The sequence below is a fragment of the Ambystoma mexicanum genome, chromosome 6p (assembly GCF_040938575.1).
Source record: "Ambystoma mexicanum isolate Mex_15411 chromosome 6p, UKY_AmexF1_1, whole genome shotgun sequence".
Classification (NCBI taxonomy): domain Eukaryota; kingdom Metazoa; phylum Chordata; class Amphibia; order Caudata; family Ambystomatidae; genus Ambystoma; species Ambystoma mexicanum.
Window position 1 is genome coordinate 573,147,601 of NC_090935.1, and position 19,102 is coordinate 573,166,702.

The following is a 19,102-nucleotide window of genomic DNA, read 5'->3' on the forward strand; positions in this document are numbered from 1 at the left end:
CTTTGAGGACGCCCCGGCGACGGGGGTCCAACACAAGGCCAAGCACCGCAAGTCCGCTGGCACCGGGAGCGCCGAACGGTCGGGCTCTACGGGAGCCAGGCACGGCGCACCCTCCCCGGCACCTTCAGCCACGAGCCAACGCTCTGGGTCGGGTAAGAGGAAGGGCGAGCACCCGGCAAAGCTCCTGGAGAGGCCCCGGTCGAGCTCGAAGGCCCCATCGGAGGGGGAGCGAGGCAGTGTCCCCCCCCCTCAAGGATAAGGCGGTGAGCGCACCTAAGGTGGTGAAGGCCTTAATCCATCCGGCCAAGCCCTCTATCGATACTGTCGCGGCGGCCCTGGCTCAGCCTGTGGAGGCTACACCAGTGGTGGCGACCTCGGGGCTCAGAGTCTCCCTGCCACCTCGGAGGGAGTCCTCTTTTGTGCCCATCGATAGGACCCCGTGGAACCCCTGGCGGGGAAGAAAAAGGGGGGGCAGGGCGTCGTCGTAGATTCGGCCTCAACCTCAGAGGAAGAGCTGATTGAGGTCTTAAGCCACGGCCTTGGCGTGGAAGAAGACCGGCCCGTCGGGATGGATCCCGACGCAGGTGACAACGACATTGTCGAGGGTGCCGACGGGGCTCCTGATCGCCCGTCGGATTCCCCTCTGCCAGTGCCGCAAGGCAACTCGGCGGCCATTTTGTTGGCTATACAGTCCTTATGTTCAGAGATAAGGACGAGACTACCGTTGCCGAAGGAGGAACCTCTCCCGTCGGGGGATCCTGAACCGGGACCTTCTGGTGCTCCCCCGCCCAAGAAAAGAAGGATTCACCCTCCACCTCCTTTTCAGCCGTCGTGCCCCGTCCAGCCCTCCTCCCCGGCCACCCGAGGGGATGATACGGGGACTGACACGGCAGCGACGGGTACGGACGACGAGGTATACGACGAGGATCTACCGTCGTCACCTCCCACCATGGTTTCTCCGCCCGACGAGATTGGATCGTTCCACTCCATGATCGCCAGGGCATCCGAGCTTTTCCAACTCTGCCCTGAGGAGAAGAAAAAGGAAGGATTCCTTTATCAACGGCGCGAGGCCAAGAGGAAGACGGTCCTCGCGGTGCCTCTACTGGACGACATTTGGGATGAGGGCCTCGCCCTCCTCAAGAACCCTTCCACGACGCCAGCTAGAAGAGACCGGTACGAGAAGAAGTACCGGGTCCCGGACACGGCCCCCCTGTGCCTCCGGGCGCAGCCTACCCCGGACTCCGTCGTCTCCGCAGCGGCCAGGAAGAAAGCGGGGGGGGTGCAGCCTCCACATCGACTTCCCCACCGGACGGCGAGGGAAAGAAATTGGACACTATGGGACGCAGGGTCATCTCGTCGGCAGCGACGACGATTAAAGCGGCCAACGCCTTGGCTATCGTGGCCCGCTACGACAGGGAGTTATGGTACAAACTAGCTCCCCTGCTGGACTTCCTACCGGACGACAAGAGGGTGGATGCCCTGGAGATCCTACAGGAAGGCGAGGTGGCGTCGGACCACGCCATCACTATTGTGATGGACATCGCCGACACTGGGTTTCGCCAGTTGGGCAACGGCGTGTGCCTTAGGCGGCGTGGATGGCTCAAGGCTACGGACTTCCGTCAAGACGTACAGACCAGAGTCCTGGACATGCCGTTCGATGGGAACAACCTGTTTGGGAAAACAGTGGACGATTCCCTTCAGGCCATTAAAGCGGACACTGAGACGGCCCGGGCCCTTGGGGTTCTGCAGCAACGACGGACGCCCTTTCGGAGCAGCGGAGGCAAGGGCGCCTCCAAGGTTCCGGCGGCGGTTTCTCCACCTACCGTCAAGCGGCCCGCTCGTCGTCTCAGGAGGTCTACAGAGGACGAGGCAAGTCTGGAGGACCCCGCCGTCGTCGCCAAGGAGGTCAAGGCGGCAAAGCCTTGTCGAAACAGGATTGAACCGGCCGTGGGGTCGGGCCCCCACCGAAGCACCCCAGTGGGAGGCCGGCTGGCGAGCTTCGTCAGCGTGTGGGAGTCCATCTCCACCGACCGTTGGGTGCTGGACGCCTTAGCCCGGGGCCATGCGCTCGAGTTTCAAAGAAGGTGCCCGCGCGTCCCCCCCGTGGCCAGGAGAGAGCTTCACGTCCCTCAGCTTCTCCTGGAGGTAAAGGCGTTGCTCAGGAAGGGCGCCATCGAACTCGTCCCAAAGAGGCTTCGGGGCTCCGGAGTTTACTCGAGATACTTCCTCGTGAAGAAGAAGACGGGAGGATGGCGCCCCATCCTAGACCTGCGACGTCTGAACAAGTTCATCAAGGCGCAGAAGTTTCGGATGGTCACCCTCCAGCACGTCCTGGGGCAGCTGGAGGAAGGAGACTTCCTGTCGTCGTTGGATTTGGAGGATGCCTACTTCCATATTCCCATCCTAAAGGGGCACCGAAAATTCCTCAGGTTTGTGGTCCAAGGGCGTCACTACCAGTTCAAAGCCCTCCCCTTCGGACTACGGTCTGCACCCAGGGTATTCACCAAGTGCCTTGCACGGGAGGCGGCGCAGCTGCGCCGCGAGGGGATCCACGTCTACCCCTACCTGGACGACTGGCTCATCCGAGCCAAGACGAGGGAGCTCGCCGTGGAGCACACGGCAAGGACCGTCCAACTTCTCTCGGACCTGGGATTCTCTGTGAACTACGCCAAGTCCCACCTGGTACCCGTGCAAAACGCACTGTTTCTGGGAGCGAAGCTCGACACAGTGTCCCTTCTGGCCTCCCTGTCGGAGGAAAGGTCCAGGTCCATCCTGGGCAAGGTACAGCGGATGTTGGTTTCCGACGCGGCCAAGGTGAGGTCCATCAAGTACCTCCTCGGAATGATGTCTTCTTGCATCTACCTCATTCCCATGTGCAGGCTCCGGATGCGCCCGTTGCAGGAGTTCCTGGACGCGCGCTGGATCCAAACGACGGGCGGCTTCGAGGAGAGGATCACACTCGACGAGAGTTTCCGCCGAGCGGTCCGGTGGTGGGGCAACCGCGCGCATCTGACGGCGGGCATGGCCTTCCAGACCCCAGACCACCAGGAGACAGTGACCACGGATGCCTCCCTGGAAGGGTGGGGAGCGCACACCGAAAAACTGCACGCGAGAGGCCTTTGGCTCCCGACGGAGAAGTGCCTCCATATCAACGTCCTGGAGCTCAGTGCAGTGTTCTGGGCCCTCAGGTCCTTCCTTCCGCCCTCAAGGGCAAGGTGGTGAGGATCTTCACCGACAACACCACCACCATGTTTTACATCAGGAAACAGGGCAGAACCAGGTCTCCAGCGCTGTCCAAGGATGCGCAGGACCTGTGGCATTGGGCCGTCGCCCAAAGGATGTTTCTGGTGCCGTTTCATCTGGCAGGGATAAAAAACACCATCGCCGACTCACTCAGCAGGGAGCTGCGCTCGTGCCATGAGTGGGAACTACGGCAGGATCTAGTGGATCGCCTCTTCCGACGGTGGGGCACACCCCAGATCGACCTGTTCGCGACGGCGACGAACTCCAAGTGCCGGAGGTTCGCCAGCAGGTTTCCCCAGGCGAGGAGCATGGGCGATGCCTTCTCGTTTCCCTGGGAGGGCCTGTTCCTCTACGCGTTCCCTCCTTTGCCACTGCTAATCCGGCTCGTCAACCAGCTCAAGAGGTCACGGTGCAGGATGATCCTCGTCGCACCTGCGTGGCCGAGGCAGATATGGTTCCCGGACCTTCTGGACTTGTCAGCGTCCCCGCCAATCAAGCTGCCGGTGGACGCGGATCTACTCTCCAGGGAAGGAGGTGCCATCCTCCACCACGACCCGAAATCGCTGAACTTGCAGGCCTGGCTCCTGCAGCGCTAGAGTTTGGAAGATACGACATACCGGCCGACTGCAGAGAGATTCTTGCAAAGGCCAGGGCGTCCTCGACTCTTAAATGCTATGGACACGAATGGAAGAGGTTCTCTGTCTGGTGCCACGCACAGAAGATTAACCCTCTACGGATTACGGCTCCCCAGGTACTGCCGTACCTGCTGACGCTGGCCAAGCTGGACTGGCACACGCGTCCATCAAGATTCATCTTGCTGCGATCTCCCGATACACCAGAACCACGGGCCGGACGTCCTTGTGGTCTCATCGTCTGGTGAAAGAGTTCATGAAGGGACTGTTCAGATCGTTCCCGCCGGTGAAGGCGCCGGCCCCGGCGTGGGAGCTCAACGTGGTGCTGACCAAGCTCATGGGACCTCCGTTCGAGCCTCTGCACTCGGCCCCGTTGAAGTTTCTGTCGTGGAAAACAGCGTTTCTTGTGGCCATCACCTCCGCACGACGGGTGGGAGAGATCCAGGATCTTTCCTGCAAGGCCCCGTACTTGACTTTTCACGACACGAGGGTAGTACTCAGGACGCACCCCTCCTTCATGCCCAAGGTACCGTCGGACTTCCATCTCAACGAACCCTTGGTGTTGCCTGTGTTCTTCCCGTCGCCTTCGTCGCTGGTTGAGAGGACTTTGCACTCGCTGGATGTGGCTAGAGCGCTGAAGTTCTACGTGGACCGCACAAAGTGTTTTCGGAAGACGTCACAACTCTTTGTGAACTTTGGACCTGTCAATCAGGGGAAGGCTCTCTCGAAGGCTTCCATTTCCAGATGGCTCTCCGGCTGTATCATGTACTGTCATCGGTTGGCAAACCGACCGCTGCCTGGCCGTCCGAGAGCCCATTCCACCAGAGCGATCGCAGCTACCACGGCGTTCCTTTCTGGTGTGCCCCTGCTGGACATATGCAGGGCTGCTACGTAGAGGTCGACGCACACCTTCACGAAATTCTACTGCGTCGATCGGGATTCCAGGGAGGAGTCCAGGGTCGGCCAAGCAGTGCTGCGCAACCTGATCGCCTGAGGTGAGCCTGGTGAGGAGGTAAGATTGCTTGATGTTGAGTTTGATGTAATGCTTAATGTTGAGCCTTTGCCACCTCCCGTGGTTGTGCATGTGTGTACTGCTAGGTATTCTTTATTCATGAGCATGTGAATCCATGCCAGACCCCATGCTGGAGAAGGAACAAGTTACTTACCTGTAACTGTTGTTCTCCAGCATGGGTCTGGCATGGATTCACATGCGAATCCTCCCGCCTACCCCTCTGCGGCTCTTCACTTGGTCATACTGCCACTTCACGTGCTTCCAAATCTGAAGATGGCTGCCAGAGGCGGTGCTTAGGTAGAGGGCAGTCATTGGCTGTGGTCAGTATGACGCAGAGACCAGTGATTGGTTATTACTACGAAAGACAGATCAGAAACGAAACTGATACTGGTTTTTTCTTTACCGAGGATTCCCAGCCTGACGACGGGGAATATTCATGAGCATGTGAATCCATGCCAGACCCATGCTGGAGAAGAACAGTTACATGTAAGTAACTTGTTCCTTCCTCCCCCGTCCGATTTCCTCTTCTCCCCCATAAAAAACAAAACTTGGTCATCTGGGCCAGCCTTCGACCAACGGGGCCTCCGGCTGGGCCAACGCTACCTTCTGATGTGGAGGCATTTTGGCCTCTGCTGTTGAGTGATGAAAGCTGGTGTACGATCGGGAAGTTGCCCCACTTTGAGGCGCACCCTGTGCGATGGGGGTCCGTGGCAGTTGTCAGGAGTCCCAGCTAGGGGTTGTAGGTTCCGAGAGTCTGGCCACCCCGAATGCCTCGGCCCTATCCAACGTTGTTGGGCCGTTTACTTTTGAGTGCGTAGCCTCTAATCCTTCGACGTCGCCTCTCAACACGAGGCCAGGACCGGTGGGAGTCGTGCAGCTCCTCCCGCTCGGAAGGTTCGCCCCCATCGGGAATTCCCCCCCACCCCCTCCCAGGCTGGGTGCAGTAGTTTCTCAGCCTCATGCACAGTGCGTATGTGTCAGACGCTGCTCTCCCAAGGGAAGGTCAAGGATGTGGGGAAGCCCCAGCGGTATATGATGCCTTTCTCCCTTAGTCATTCCGTAACTGGCCTCAAGCTCTTCCTCTTTAGGAGTGTGATTGAAGCAATGTCCTGGTATAAGGAGATGGAGGTGTCCCTGAAGAGTAAGCGGGGGGAGCTTCTTGCTTCCTTCATGATTTCTTCCTTGACTTTAAAATAGTGCAGTCTTGCAGGGACGTCCGGTGGGGTATTGGTATTAGATCTTCTTCTGGTTCTGTGGACTCTGTCCAATACCAGGGGAGTGCCGTCCGGAAGGGTCAGGACAAAATGAAAGAGGTCGCACACATAGCGTTCTAAATCAGCTTCCGGGATGGAGGTTGAAACTCCTCTCAGGCGTATGTTATTGCGGCGGGAGCGGTTCTCCTCCTGCTTGAGTTCAAAGGCTATGCATCTGGCTTCCAATGCGGCCAGTCTATCCGCCCTCTTATCAATCTCATAATTGTGCTCACACAGGGTGGTTTCCGCCTCTGCCGTCCTCATCTCCAGTTCCACAACTCTCTCATCCAGTTGTTAATTTATTCTTCACCTCTTCGGTTCCCCTCTGAAACTCTTTGGTGAGCGCCAATAGGTGATCCTGCGGGTCAGATTTTGTGACTGCCTGAGCTGGAGTCTCCCGGGGTGGCTCTGTGCGGGCGTCTCCAGTTTTCACTTCCGCTGTTACCGGGTGGTCGCCTCTTTTGGGCCTTTCTGGTGCAGGGATTGACAGCAGGGCCACAATGTCTGTTTGTTTAGATAGTTTCTTAGCCATTGTGTAATCAAGCTTGTACCCAGAGTGGTGCTCAAAGTCCTCTATGTTATCAGAGGCAGGGGATCCGGCAGGGTTCCGGGCTCTGGGTGGGGTGTGCCCCCGGCGTGTTGTTGGCTCTCTGGATTTAATGTGTTGCCTTGGCTCAGAGGAGCTGTTGCCAGGTGTGTATAGCCGGCGTAGGAGGGGAGCGCCCGGATGGCGGCAGGTTATTTGGGTGGCCTGTAAATCGGTGTGCGGGAAGCAGATCTGGCTGTTAAACGAGCAAGGCTAGATCTCTGTAGTTTGTCCTGCGGCAAAGGCCTGCTGGGCCTACCGGTTCCAGGATCCCCAGACTCCCCAGGGGCCCTCTACGGGGACCAACCACCCACCACTCTGCAAAGGGGGGGGGGGAGTGTTTTAGTGTGTTCCCGTTGAGCCATCCTGGGTGGCGAGAGTCGTGCTGCTAGGGCTGTGTTCGTAGTTTGTATTCCCCAAAGACAGGCATGCGTCGCAATGGTGTGCAGTCCCTCTTTAGGCCTCGATGAACTGCCTCAAGCGCCGTGCCCGTCGTAGCTGTGTGCGTTCAGGGTATGGGGGCTGGTGGTTGGGCTTCTCCAGGTTTTATCAGGCCCCCAACTAACCGGGATCGTCCGCAGATGTTTGGGTAGGTGACGCTGCTCCCCTGGTTGTAATTATTCAGCTGCACAAGGGGGAAGCAGAGGGGACTTTGCCGCCCGGTCCCTGCTTAGGGGAAGAGAACAGCCAGGCCTCCCCAGCAGATCCCCCCCTCCGGAATGGGTGAGTCTGTTTCGCTACGTGGACTGGCCCACCAGGAGGAGCCACCGGTGTTGCCTCACCTTCGGTTACTGCTATGCGCGCCGCCACTTAGTGAGTGCTGGAGGCTGCTTTTGGGATCAGGGTGCTGTGAACCCAGTATCCGACTCTCCATTTGTCTGGAGCCCCTGACCCCTAGTTGGTGGTAGCGGGAGGAGCTGGAGTCCCAGGATCCCCACCAGGACGCTGAACTGTCCTTATGTCTGTGTGTTGATTTGCAGAGGACTAACCCTGGAGGGGTGCCCCGATGTCCTCTGCGGCCTCCCTCAGGCCCCTTCTGCGCTGGTAGTCTGTGTGGGGTGCTGTGTAGGTCCGCTCACCGCCAGTTGCTTGTTACTGGGCGGTTGTAGAACCTGCTCGGGAGGGGGGGGGGTGTTTGATGTGTCCTGCCTACGCTCTCCTAGCGGCTCCTCCAGGCACCGGCCCCCGGGTTGTGACGTCCCCTCTCCTCCAGGCACCGGCCCTCTGGGTGTGACGTCCCCTCTCCGTGGAGCCGCTCCACGTTGGGTCGGTGCATGGCTATGCCAGTTCGTCTCTGTTCCGCTGACCCTTCAGGGTGTTGGGAAGCTCCGGCTACGCATGGGTTCAAGTCGCCTGCTCGATCTGTCAGTGCTAGGTGCGGGTGACCCCACCAGCCTGAGCGCGGGCTGGGGACTGCACTGGGGCCGGGGTAGGATGCCCTTGTTGCTGTGTTCTCCGGGGCTCAGGGTATTAGGATTTGTACTGCGCACTGCTGCGCTTTGCATGGTTCCAGGTGCTCTGGTGGATCTGAAGAGTGGGTGGGTTTGGTTAATTGGGAGGAGAGGGAAAGACGAGATTGCAGTGCTTTGTGTTGAGGTTGCAGGTCACCGGTACTCCGAGCTCTGAGTGCCTGTAAGCATTTTAGGTGAGAAGCGTAGAAGTTATTGAAGGCTTTGTATCTAGAGGGTCTGCCTAGTACTTATATTATAATTGGTTATTTCTAATGCGCTTAATACCCAGATGTTTCTAAGCGCGGACCCAGGGATCGAACCTTTGTTGCTTGCGTCGTCTTGCTTCCAAGGCGAGCATGTTGCCCCTGAGCTATCCTCCCGAGTTATGTTGTGGGTGCGTTCTCTCAAGGGGCAAAGTATTTAGTTAGAGGTGTACGTTTGTGATGATTTTTTAAGCCATGCACGTGTGGTTGGTTTGCTTTGATATGTTGTATGGTGGAAAGAAATTAAGGGTTAGTCAAAAGATACGGATTGTTCTTGGGGTTTACGTAGTGTTTTCAAATTAATGGTCTTGCTTTTGGTTGCATTCTGGTGAGGTGTTTGGCTTTAATGGTTGATGTGCGAAGATGTCCTGTGTTGCAGTTTCCATCAAGGCACTGCCAAAACCAAAAGAGAATGCCTCCCCTCTCTCCCAGGAAATGTAATGTCTTCTAGTCGTATGTTGTGCTATAGGCAAACATTTGGGATCCAGTATGACGTTCCCTATATTGTATCTGCACATGAAAGCCAAACTATTGAGGAGTTGCTTGGTGGGGTGTAGGTTAAACATTGCATCTGTTAAGCAATGAACAGCCAGATTTGAGACGTTTCTTGAATTTCAGGTGGCCCTGTAGAGTGCAGATTTCCCTTGCTAGCGCATTCAAGTGTTTACCCATCATAGTGGAAAAGGTAGAGTATCTGTGTCTTTCTAAGCAAAATCTCCTGGTTTCTAATAGTCTGTTGTTTCCTGATTTTAGGTCTCTGGTTGGTTGGTAGTGTGAGATTATGTATTTGGAGGAATTGTGCTCCTTGACTTTCAAGGGCTCTGTGGGCGATGAAGAAAACCTTGAACTGGATCCTTTTTTGGATTAGTAGCCATTGAACTGTTCTGAGAAGCCAGTGTTATGTGTTCCTTCCTGTTGAGTCTGAGAAGTAATCTACCTTCTATATTTTGTATCCCTTTAAGTTTTTTGGTGAGGTTATCCATTTAAGTTTTTTGGTGAGGTAGTCCGGCATACATGGGTAGAATGTTTGGGGCATGGCCAAAGGCCCTGCACCAGTCAAGGTGGAGAGTCCATAGTAGGGCCAAAGTGCCCACCATGCATTGTTGTCAACCAAAAATCCATTTGAAGACACGATTTCCCTATGGAAGCATGACATGCAGAGTTATGAACAGTGCGTGGCAGTGGCCAAGTTATGGTGGCTTTCCAATTGCCTTGGCGTAATTATGGTGGTTTTAGAAGCCATTAAGCAAAACAAAACGTTGATGGCTGGAAGGTTTTTAATTAATCCTAACCACGGGCACAGCTCTGGGCAACCCTAAAGACCATCGTTTTTCAAACTGTCAAGCCATTACAGAAGGGGGAAAACCAGGCTTGCTCCCCCACCACAAAGGGGCAGTCCAGCCTGAACTGCTAGGTCACATCCCTTCTGCACAAGACCACAAGCATCTTTTGTTTTGCTATAGTCACCCTGAGGGGGATGAGTATGCCCAGGCTTGGCTCCCCTGCCTGCTGCGCCTAGAGACCTAAGCTACTCCTCACAGGTGAGGCCAAACAAGGCCGAAACATGTTTGAGGATGCTTCTGTGATCTCGTGAAGAAGTGATGTGATCAAGCAGTCTTCCTGGACTGCACATTTTGGGTGGGACCAAGCCTGATTTGCATATAGTCTTTCCCCTTTTGTAATGGCTTGGCAGGCGATGAACGATGGTCTGGAGAGTTGCCCAGAGCAATGCCAGAGGTAAAGATTAATTCTAAACCTTCCAGCCATCACCTCTTTTATTTAGCTTTATTTTAGAAGCTATAACTGGCGAGCTTTTAGAGTTTGTATCGTATTGTGCTGCAAACATTACATCCATTTTAATACCGTTTTTTTCATGGATATATATTTGTACATCCATTCATGCCTATCTTTTACTGTCTCACCCAATATATAGAATTGTTTTTAACAGATAGACCCAGTCTTAACTATCTAATGTTTGTATTCTGTTTTTAAAGCAGTCCGTTATCAAATTTACTATCTATAAATGACAGAATCTGTTCTCGGCAAAGTTTTTTGTCTTCAGATGGGGTCTTATTTTCTTTCTCTGCAGCTGCCAATATTTTGTCTTCTGCCTCTCGGAAAGGTCAGAAAGGTACTCTGGTTGGATATTCTCCTGAAGGCACGCCTTTATATAATTTCATGGGTGATGCTTTGCAGCACACCTCATCGTCTGTCCCAAGGTTCATTAAGGATTCACTGAAACAAATCCTTGAGGAGACCGACTCCAGGCAGATCTTCTACTTCTTGTGTCTAAACCTGGTAAGCTATCCCTCCATGTCTACTTATCTTTGGCCTGCTACTTAATTACGTTTATTTACTGAATGGTCCATTGCAGACTGTCTCAAAGTATTTAATTTGAGCGATTAGCATTCTAAAACAGTGCCATGATATGTTGGTGAAAGATGGCATGCTTTCTCAAAAGAATGTTTGATAATTAAGGGGAGTAACACACACTTATAATACTTATAATTACATACGTCATTACAAGTCGTGCATAATGTTATAACAGTCCAATAAGCACTGAAGGTATCGTACACAAATACAGCATGTATATAAAAACAAATAGTAGCTCAGAAGACCATGCACATTCAAGCCTGTGGAATCTGTAAGTTACCCAACCGTAACAATTTTATACACTTTCTAAGGATTTAAAAGGATGGGGAGAATTATTATTTAGAGGCATAGCAGGTGAGTTATTGCACAATTCAGGACCCAAGTAGAGGCACTTCTCACTCCTGGAACATGTTATTAAAACTTTACTTAACATTAGTAATAACACACCTCTAATGCTCCTAGGGTTAAGTACATGTGTACAGGCATAACGATCACAGATCAGTAGTAAGCAGACTTCACCCGCAATGCATGTGCTACATAGGACCCAATTTAATCCTAAATAAAATACCTGTGAAACTAAAAGTATGCTCAACCCAGCCACATTGTATTGTCAGTACACAGAGTGAAATGCAGTGATTTACACACACGTTATTTTTTTTTTAAAGCAATGGGGCACTTTAAAATTCCCAGGAATTGATTCATGAGGTCAAAGATCCACAGATATATAGTGAAGAATTGTAGATTTCAGGTACAGTAGCCATAAGGTCCCTTTTAGGGAGTTCTTAAAATCTTAAAAAGTGTTCCCTGTTGGAAATGATGGGGGAAACCGCTTAGGCCTGCTGCAATTATGATGTCAAGTAAAGTATTATTTATGACCCATAGGTGCACAAGAATATGCAACCAGCAGGCTGATGAGTCTGAGTGACCCCAATTTGGGGAGGAAGGGCTCGGAGCAACGCATTTGTCTTGAAAGCAAGACAACACAGTGTTAGGCAGAAACCTGTGCAGTTCCCTCTGGGACCACTGCAAAAGATTTAGGACTACAGGTGTTTGGCAGTAAACCCACTTGGTAGCAGTCTGTACCACACAGATTCACTTGTTAGCTGTGGCTAAGCAGTCAGATGTCCCTCAAGAAGAGTTAGGCAGTATTCACAATAGGTCAAGAGAACACAATAGAACAAGTAAACACTGACCAGGGCTTGGTGTAAAAGAGATATAATTGTTTATTTAAAACTACATCTAGAAAAACACACAGGCACTAATAGTAAGCAATTCAGAAACGCGGTCACTAAAAGATATACACTCCCTTAAAAGAATATTAGACAAGTCTTAAGTAAAGCCCCACTTATTTTCAGACAGCGGTGAGCACTTAACGTAGATGGTACTCTAATAATTCGTTTTAAAAAGGGAGAGAAAAGCAGAGAATAAATTGAAACGGATCCCAACACTTTTTCACGAACACAGCAAGAGAGGAAGGCAAAGTAACACCGTGAATTTAAAGTCAGTAGGCCGGATCCGCTTTAAGAGGATCAAAACGAAATGTGTCCAAGGTCACACGGTTGCAGTGCACAAAAGTCTTGTAATGGTTCAAAAAGGAGGTGGACCAAAGAAAGGGACCAGTTAGAGGGTCAAGGCGGCCAGCCCAGTCCAGAAGGTTAAGGGGTTATTTTACCTTGTAGCAATCTTTAGAAAGGGAGGCGGACACAGTAACTTAAAGTGGTGAGAACACTCCAGCGGGGGCAGTTGTTCCTGGCAGCGGATGCAAGTTGGTGCTTCGTCCGGGGGAAGAGAGGATCTCGTCGGGGAGGAAGACAGGAGTCTGTTGCACTGCCAGGGAAGAAACCAGCCGCAGAGTTTCTCAGGTACAAGGAGCGGTCAGTTGATTCGCGGTTCAGTGGTAATTGGCTATCCGGCCGCCGGGCTGCTTGGCACGGGCAGTTCGACCACAAACCGGTCTGGGGTGCGAAGAAAAGAAGGTAAACTGGTTGTGCCCACCAGTCAGGGGAAGAAGCCTCTCCAGCCGTGAGATCTTCTCTGTCGTCGGGAAGTGGTGAGTCGGTTCCGCAGGGCTCCACCGGTGGTGTCGTCGTGGTAGGTCGGCTCAGCTTCTCCCTCTTCGAATTCTCGGGTTCTGTGGCGACTTTTGAAGTTCCAATCCCCAAAGCCCTGCTTTTATGCAGCATACCCCCATTCACTCAGCCTAGCTGTCAATCAAACATGCTAAGTGGTGAGCCGGCCGGCTCACCACTTGGGCCAATCCCACAAGAGTGCGACTTGAGTTACCAGGGTAACTCAGTCCAGGGTGCCTAAACCCCCTCCCACACTCCCTGTGGTACCTAGACAGAGTGGCACCACTTTTGGAGGCTTCTGTGGAGAAGCCCGCCAAAAAGTGGAACAAAGGGCTCGACTTGGGTTGGTGTCACAGAAGAGAACACAAACGCCATTTTAGAATAGAGTCCTGGCACAAAATACCAACCGGCGAATTAATATTAATTAAATAAACCGGCGGTATGTTCGAGGCTATGAGAATTAAATAATTAAAGTTGGTAGCCTCGAACAATGGGAAAATCCCATAGGGAAATATTTGCGGTCGAATATAAAAAGTAGTTTCCACTGCCACCAGCCAAAACTCGATCAGGGGGGGACGGAGACGTTCCCCCTCGACTAACAGACCCCGGGGCAATCGAATTGCCACAACCAGTACGTCCACAATATGAAGGTTTGTACTGGTTTTCTGTTAACAATTTGGGACTAGTAAAGCCAATGGTGACTTTACATGCCCTGGGAGACAGTAGTCAGTCCCAGGGTATGGAGTCTTTGGTGGGGTGTCACTATGACACCCCTGTGTTACTTCACGGAGGGTGCTGTGTAACACACATAGGAAAAACACGAGACCCTATGGAGTAAAGGACCCATAGCCCATAAAGCACATTGCCAATCGAAGGAATACCATATATCATGTCCAAGAGTGGGAGAAAAAGAGTCTCACTCTTGGCAGGAGGAAAAAACAAACTGCAGAAATCCAGCAAAGCTGCAGGGGGACTCACTAGGTTAGGAAATTCAGCCTAAAGAGAGAATTCTCCCTAACACGCAGTGCACACAGGATCGATTCCCGATCCCGCGCTTAGAAACCATTTGTTGGTATTAAGCGCATTATAAAAGAACAATTATAATTATAATATTTGAACCAGCAGCCTTGGGTTAACTCGTTGCAGAGTGAACCACAAGTTCCCAGGTGTGTAGTATGGTGGAGTAGCAGGCAGTCACTAGAGTTCCAGACCAACACAGCAAGGAGTCGTCCAGCATGATCTGCCAGACAATCCAGCCAGGAAGACTGGAGGAAGCAACATAAGAGCCCTCTACTTAAGGACTGTAGGCCAGCACCAGGCAGATAGCATTAAGTAGGCTGCTGGTCTCGTGACTAGGCCCTGCCACTCAGTTGGTCTGCCCACCACATAGTTGATCGTGTCTCGTTAGGCATCCTCATCACTGGCGTCCCCAGCAAAGGACGTGTGAAGACAAGGACCTCAACTGTTTGGGCCTGACCCGCTAACCTGCATTTCACCTACAAACTAATCGCTACTACTGCTACTCGCCATGTATCTGTACCCTCAACAGCCAATTCCCACTCTCACTAGGGTTCGAATGGCCAAGTGCTCTGGGCAGCCCCAGCAAGCTACCCTATCAAACCTAATCAATGTGGCTCTTGCCCCCATCCAACACTCACGGACGACATCCACACACCGTCTCATGTTGATCGGTGCTCGCTCAGCAGTCGCTCATGCTGCGTAAATCGCTGACCTCCTCTCGTACAACAACCTTGATGCCTGTTCATCACTGAAATGTGGTTTGCCCCATCCACCCACATGTTTTCGATGTCCTCCTATCCCAAGGCTGCTGCATCCAACATGCCGACCGGCCAGGAAAAGCAGGAGGCGGAGTGGCAATAATCCACAGAAGGGATTGGCAATGCTCCATCATACCCTCTCCCAGAACAAGCTCATTTGAATCCCTTAACTGCCGGTTCCCTCTGTGGCACAAGGAATCCATAACCTTCCACCTTATCTACAGACCACCTCACAGCAGTGACTCCTTCATTGTAGACATCTCCAACTTACTCTCCTCTGCCAAATAATGTCTTTCTCTGTGATTTTAATGTCCCCGAGTCACTGGCCGACAACCACTCGAAGCACGCTTTTCGCACTGACCTCTTCCATGCACCTTAAGCAAATTATGCTCTCTGCCACGCACCCTAGGTCTTCACATCATCCCCTGTACAGACCATATCCTGCTTGACTGGTCTGACCACGCGCCATCCCACTATCAATCACCCACTCGACTACGGCTCACACAGGTCAGGCTAAGCACCCTCTCACTCAATGCCGCTCATTCAAAACCTTACCGGTCAATGAGCTACAAGCAAACTTTGTAGACTTCTCCACCACAGGGAATGCGTGGGGCCTCCTGGAATTATTCAGCAACTCTATGAAACTGGTGGACACTCATGCCCCCTAAACGTCAGCTGGGCTAAGACCAAACCTTCCACCACAAGTTATAACCCCAAGCTAGCCTCCAACATAGGCTCAATCAGAGCCTTAGAGAAACAGTGGTGCAAAACCCATAACTCTGGAGACCTCACCAACCTCAATTCTATGTGCACAAACCATTTGATTCTGATTACCAAGGCCAAAGCTGACTACTACTCCACCACCATTGCAGCAGCCTCTAACAGGAGCAAAGCCCTCTTTGAAGTAGTGTAAAGCGATATTGCATTGAATTCCGCCCTCTTAGCCTATCTCAAATCCAGATAGTGCACTGAAAGTTTACCGACTGTGCCACTTCTAGATAGTGCGCTCAAAGTGTACTGTGTTGTATTCTGCCTCTTAAGACTGTGTCACATCTTAATTCTGCCTCCTAAGACTGTTGCATCTTAATTCTGCCTCCTAAGACTGCGTCGCATCTAGATATTGTGCCATAGGCATATTGTGTTGCATTCCACCCTCTCAGCCTCAAATCTTGATAGTGCTCTGAAAGTCTACTATGCTGCACTCTTCCCCGTAAGACTGTCTCCTCTAGATGGAGATCCTGTTTAGCAAGTATCCTCCTCTCACACCCATCCCGATCCCTAGAACCCCCTGCTCCTGCCCTCCCGGCCTCAATCAGTCCCCACGGCTCGCCAACCGCACTCTTGCACCCGCCTTCTTGAGCCCCCCATCATTCCTTCCATGAGCACATCTGTAGAAATCCCTCCGCCCACCTCACTTCAACATAACACCACTCGCTCAATCTCCTACCCCCACCCCGCACCCAACCCAAAAATCAGAGCTGCACTCTGGCATGCCTACAACCTCCCTCCCCAGAAGCCCATTCCCCCCTCCCCTCCCCACCCTAACTCAGCACTCCCCACCCTCCCCCTGACCGCTATTGAGAACTCCCCTCTACACCACGCCACAACATCCGACCCCCTATCACACTCTAAAATCAGAGCTGCTCTCCTGCGCGCCAACCACCTCCCTCCTCAGATGCCGACTACAGCTCCCCCTCCCAGACTCATCGCTGCCCACCCTCCCTCTGGCCGCTACTGTGATCTCCCATAAACCACTCAGATAAACCACTCGCCTTGACACCTCCCCACCCCCGATCTAACTTCCAAGCCAGGGGAGCCGCTGGCGCACCAAACAGCAAACTCTCACCTTCTTGCACCCTCCAGCAATCTTCCCCCCCTTCCTTTCGCCCCCTCATACCTTAGAGTCCCTCTCCTCTAGCACATCACACAGAACTGCCCAGCCTCCCGCCCACACCCTCTCATCCCCCATTCCCCCCCTTAACCTCCCCTCGACACCAGCCAACAACCCCCCTCCATATCCCTTCCCCTCTCTAAAAACGGCCCGTCCCGCCCTCGCAAGAACAGTAGCCTTCTCTCCATCACCCTCCGAAACCCCCCCACCCTCTCTCACACCCCTACTACAAATAAACACCTGAAAAGTAGAAAAAGAGCATGGTCCGCCTCCACGACTGTCTACTCCTCACCACTTCTACCTCCACCCAGCCTCCCAATCTCTCCCTCCCCATTACACTCCCCACTACCCTCGCCCGGCTTCCACCTACTCTCTCGACTTCTCTCCCTGCATGCCGGACACCCACATCCCCCTGAGACTCCCTCGAGACTCTCATCCCCTTAACCGCCCCTCGCCCACTGACCATCTGTCCACTCACCCGCCCCCCTCAGCTCTACCCACACCCCTCACATATCCTCCTCCACATGCATACTATTCCCAACCTCAACCGACTTGGCCCCACCCTTCGTCACCCTGACCCCGCTGACACCCTACCCTCCCACAACCCCTCCTCTCCCTGCCACATTACCCTTGGGCGCCCCCCACTGTCCCCCACGCACCTCCTACTCACAACTCAACAACCTCCGTGACCGCACCCCTTTCTTGTGCATCCTTTTTAATGCCCACTCTGTAGTGAAAAACAGACAAAACATCTTCAACCTCCTCTCCTCCGACAAACCCGACCTAGCCTTTATCACTGAAATCTGGTTCTCCGATGACTTTGCCCCTGTTGCACATGAGGCATTCCCCTGCGGCTACTCCATCGCCCTCAACATACCCTCAAGAAGAGGCAGCGTTGCAGTCCCAGTCAAATCGCACTTCTCCGTCTCACTCGTTGATTCTCAGACAGGCATTCCATCATGCAAATCCCTTCTTGTTAAACTCTCACTACCTCTGACCTTCTCCCACAGCTTCCTAATCATTTACAGACCTCCTGGTTACGACAGACATTTCTCCACCAACCTCTGTGACTCTGTAGCCAGCATCCAAATAAATCACCCCTCCCTGACTCTCCTAGGAGAATTCAATATCTGGTTGGACAATCCCACCAACCCCATGACCCATTCACTCGTCGACAACCTTGATGCGCTCAACCTCTCCCTTCTTATGAACGGTCCAACCCACTCTAAAACGCACACCCTAGATGCCATCTTCAGCTCCCATGACCTGATACATCTGGCACCTCAAGCCCCCCCCACCTTACTGCTCCTCTGGTCCGACCACTTTATCGTCCCTTTTTCCATCCTCTTCCCTGCCCCTCTCCCTATCCCCCCCAAGCCACCGCGAATGTAAAGTAAAGATCGTTCCAGACCTAGTCGAAGCCCTCCTTCTTAGTCCACCTGCAACACTCCCTCCCTGACAGATCATTAACCATCGACTGCTTCGACTCATGGCTTAATGATTCTCTAATTCCTCTCACCCCTTCGCGCTCCCCACGCACCGGGCCATTTCCCAAATGTGTTACTCCAGAACTGAGGAATGCCAAAAAACTAAATAAATCTCGAACACAAATGGCAAGCAGAAAAAAAGTCTCAGCAGATACACTTTCGCCTTGCACCTTCGCAACTATAAAGCAGAAATACGGAAAGCCAAGAAAGTCTTACAACAATCAGATCCTCAACTATAGAAACCGCAGCAAAGAACTCCACAGAATCATATCTGAATTTGTCAAACCCACTTGCACTTCTTCCCAATCTGCCCCATCACAATCACTCTGCGACTCTCTCTCTCCCTCCACTTCTACACCACCGCTCTTAACAGGACATCTTGCCTCAACAACAAACTGTCCTCCCCCGCCCCCACACCTACCGACCATTCCAACAACACCCCCTCCCCCCCACCGGCCCATCTCCCCACTGCACCCACGTTTGACTCCTTCAGACCGATCTCCAGAGAAGATTTTCTTGACCTATCTGCTAGCAAACCAGCTGGCTCCCCCCTAGACTCCTGCCCTTCCCCGCCTCAGTCCTCAAAGAAATATTCTCTTCCACCTGTGCAGGAGAACATGCAAGAACCATTCTAAACAACTCACTCAGCTCTGGAGTCTTCCCCGATGCCTTCATAATTGCACATGTCAAGCCTCTTCTTAAAAAACCATCCCTTGACCCCAAAAACTGCAGACCCATCTTGAACACCAGATTCCTTGCAAAACTCATCGACCGAACAGCATACTCCCAACTAAACGACTTTGTGCGGGGTCGAGGAGGTTGTTGGATTTAACAATCAGGCTTCAGACCAAGACATGGAACAGAAACCACTCTGGCCTCAATCTGGGACGATCTCAAGAACACTGCAGACACTGCAGGATGCACGGCACTAATTCTTCTCGACCTGTCTGCAGCCTTTGACACGATTAACCACTCAATCCTCCTTGACCGTCTCCACGCCATTGGAATCCATGGAACCGCTCTCAAATGGATCGCATCCTTCCTCAACAACAGGAAACAAATAG

The 19,102-nt window shown here is 52.8% G+C and overlaps 1 protein-coding gene across 1 annotated transcript in view; it reads left to right on the forward strand.

Annotated features, from left to right (window-relative positions):
- Positions 1-19,102, forward strand: part of SLC30A5 (solute carrier family 30 member 5) — a 738,926-nt gene that overhangs the window by 308,328 nt on the left and 411,496 nt on the right. The window contains exon 10 of the mRNA XM_069627390.1: positions 10,530-10,738. Within this exon, the coding sequence (XP_069483491.1) occupies positions 10,530-10,738 (209 nt within the window). The remainder of the gene's footprint in view (positions 1-10,529; positions 10,739-19,102) is intronic.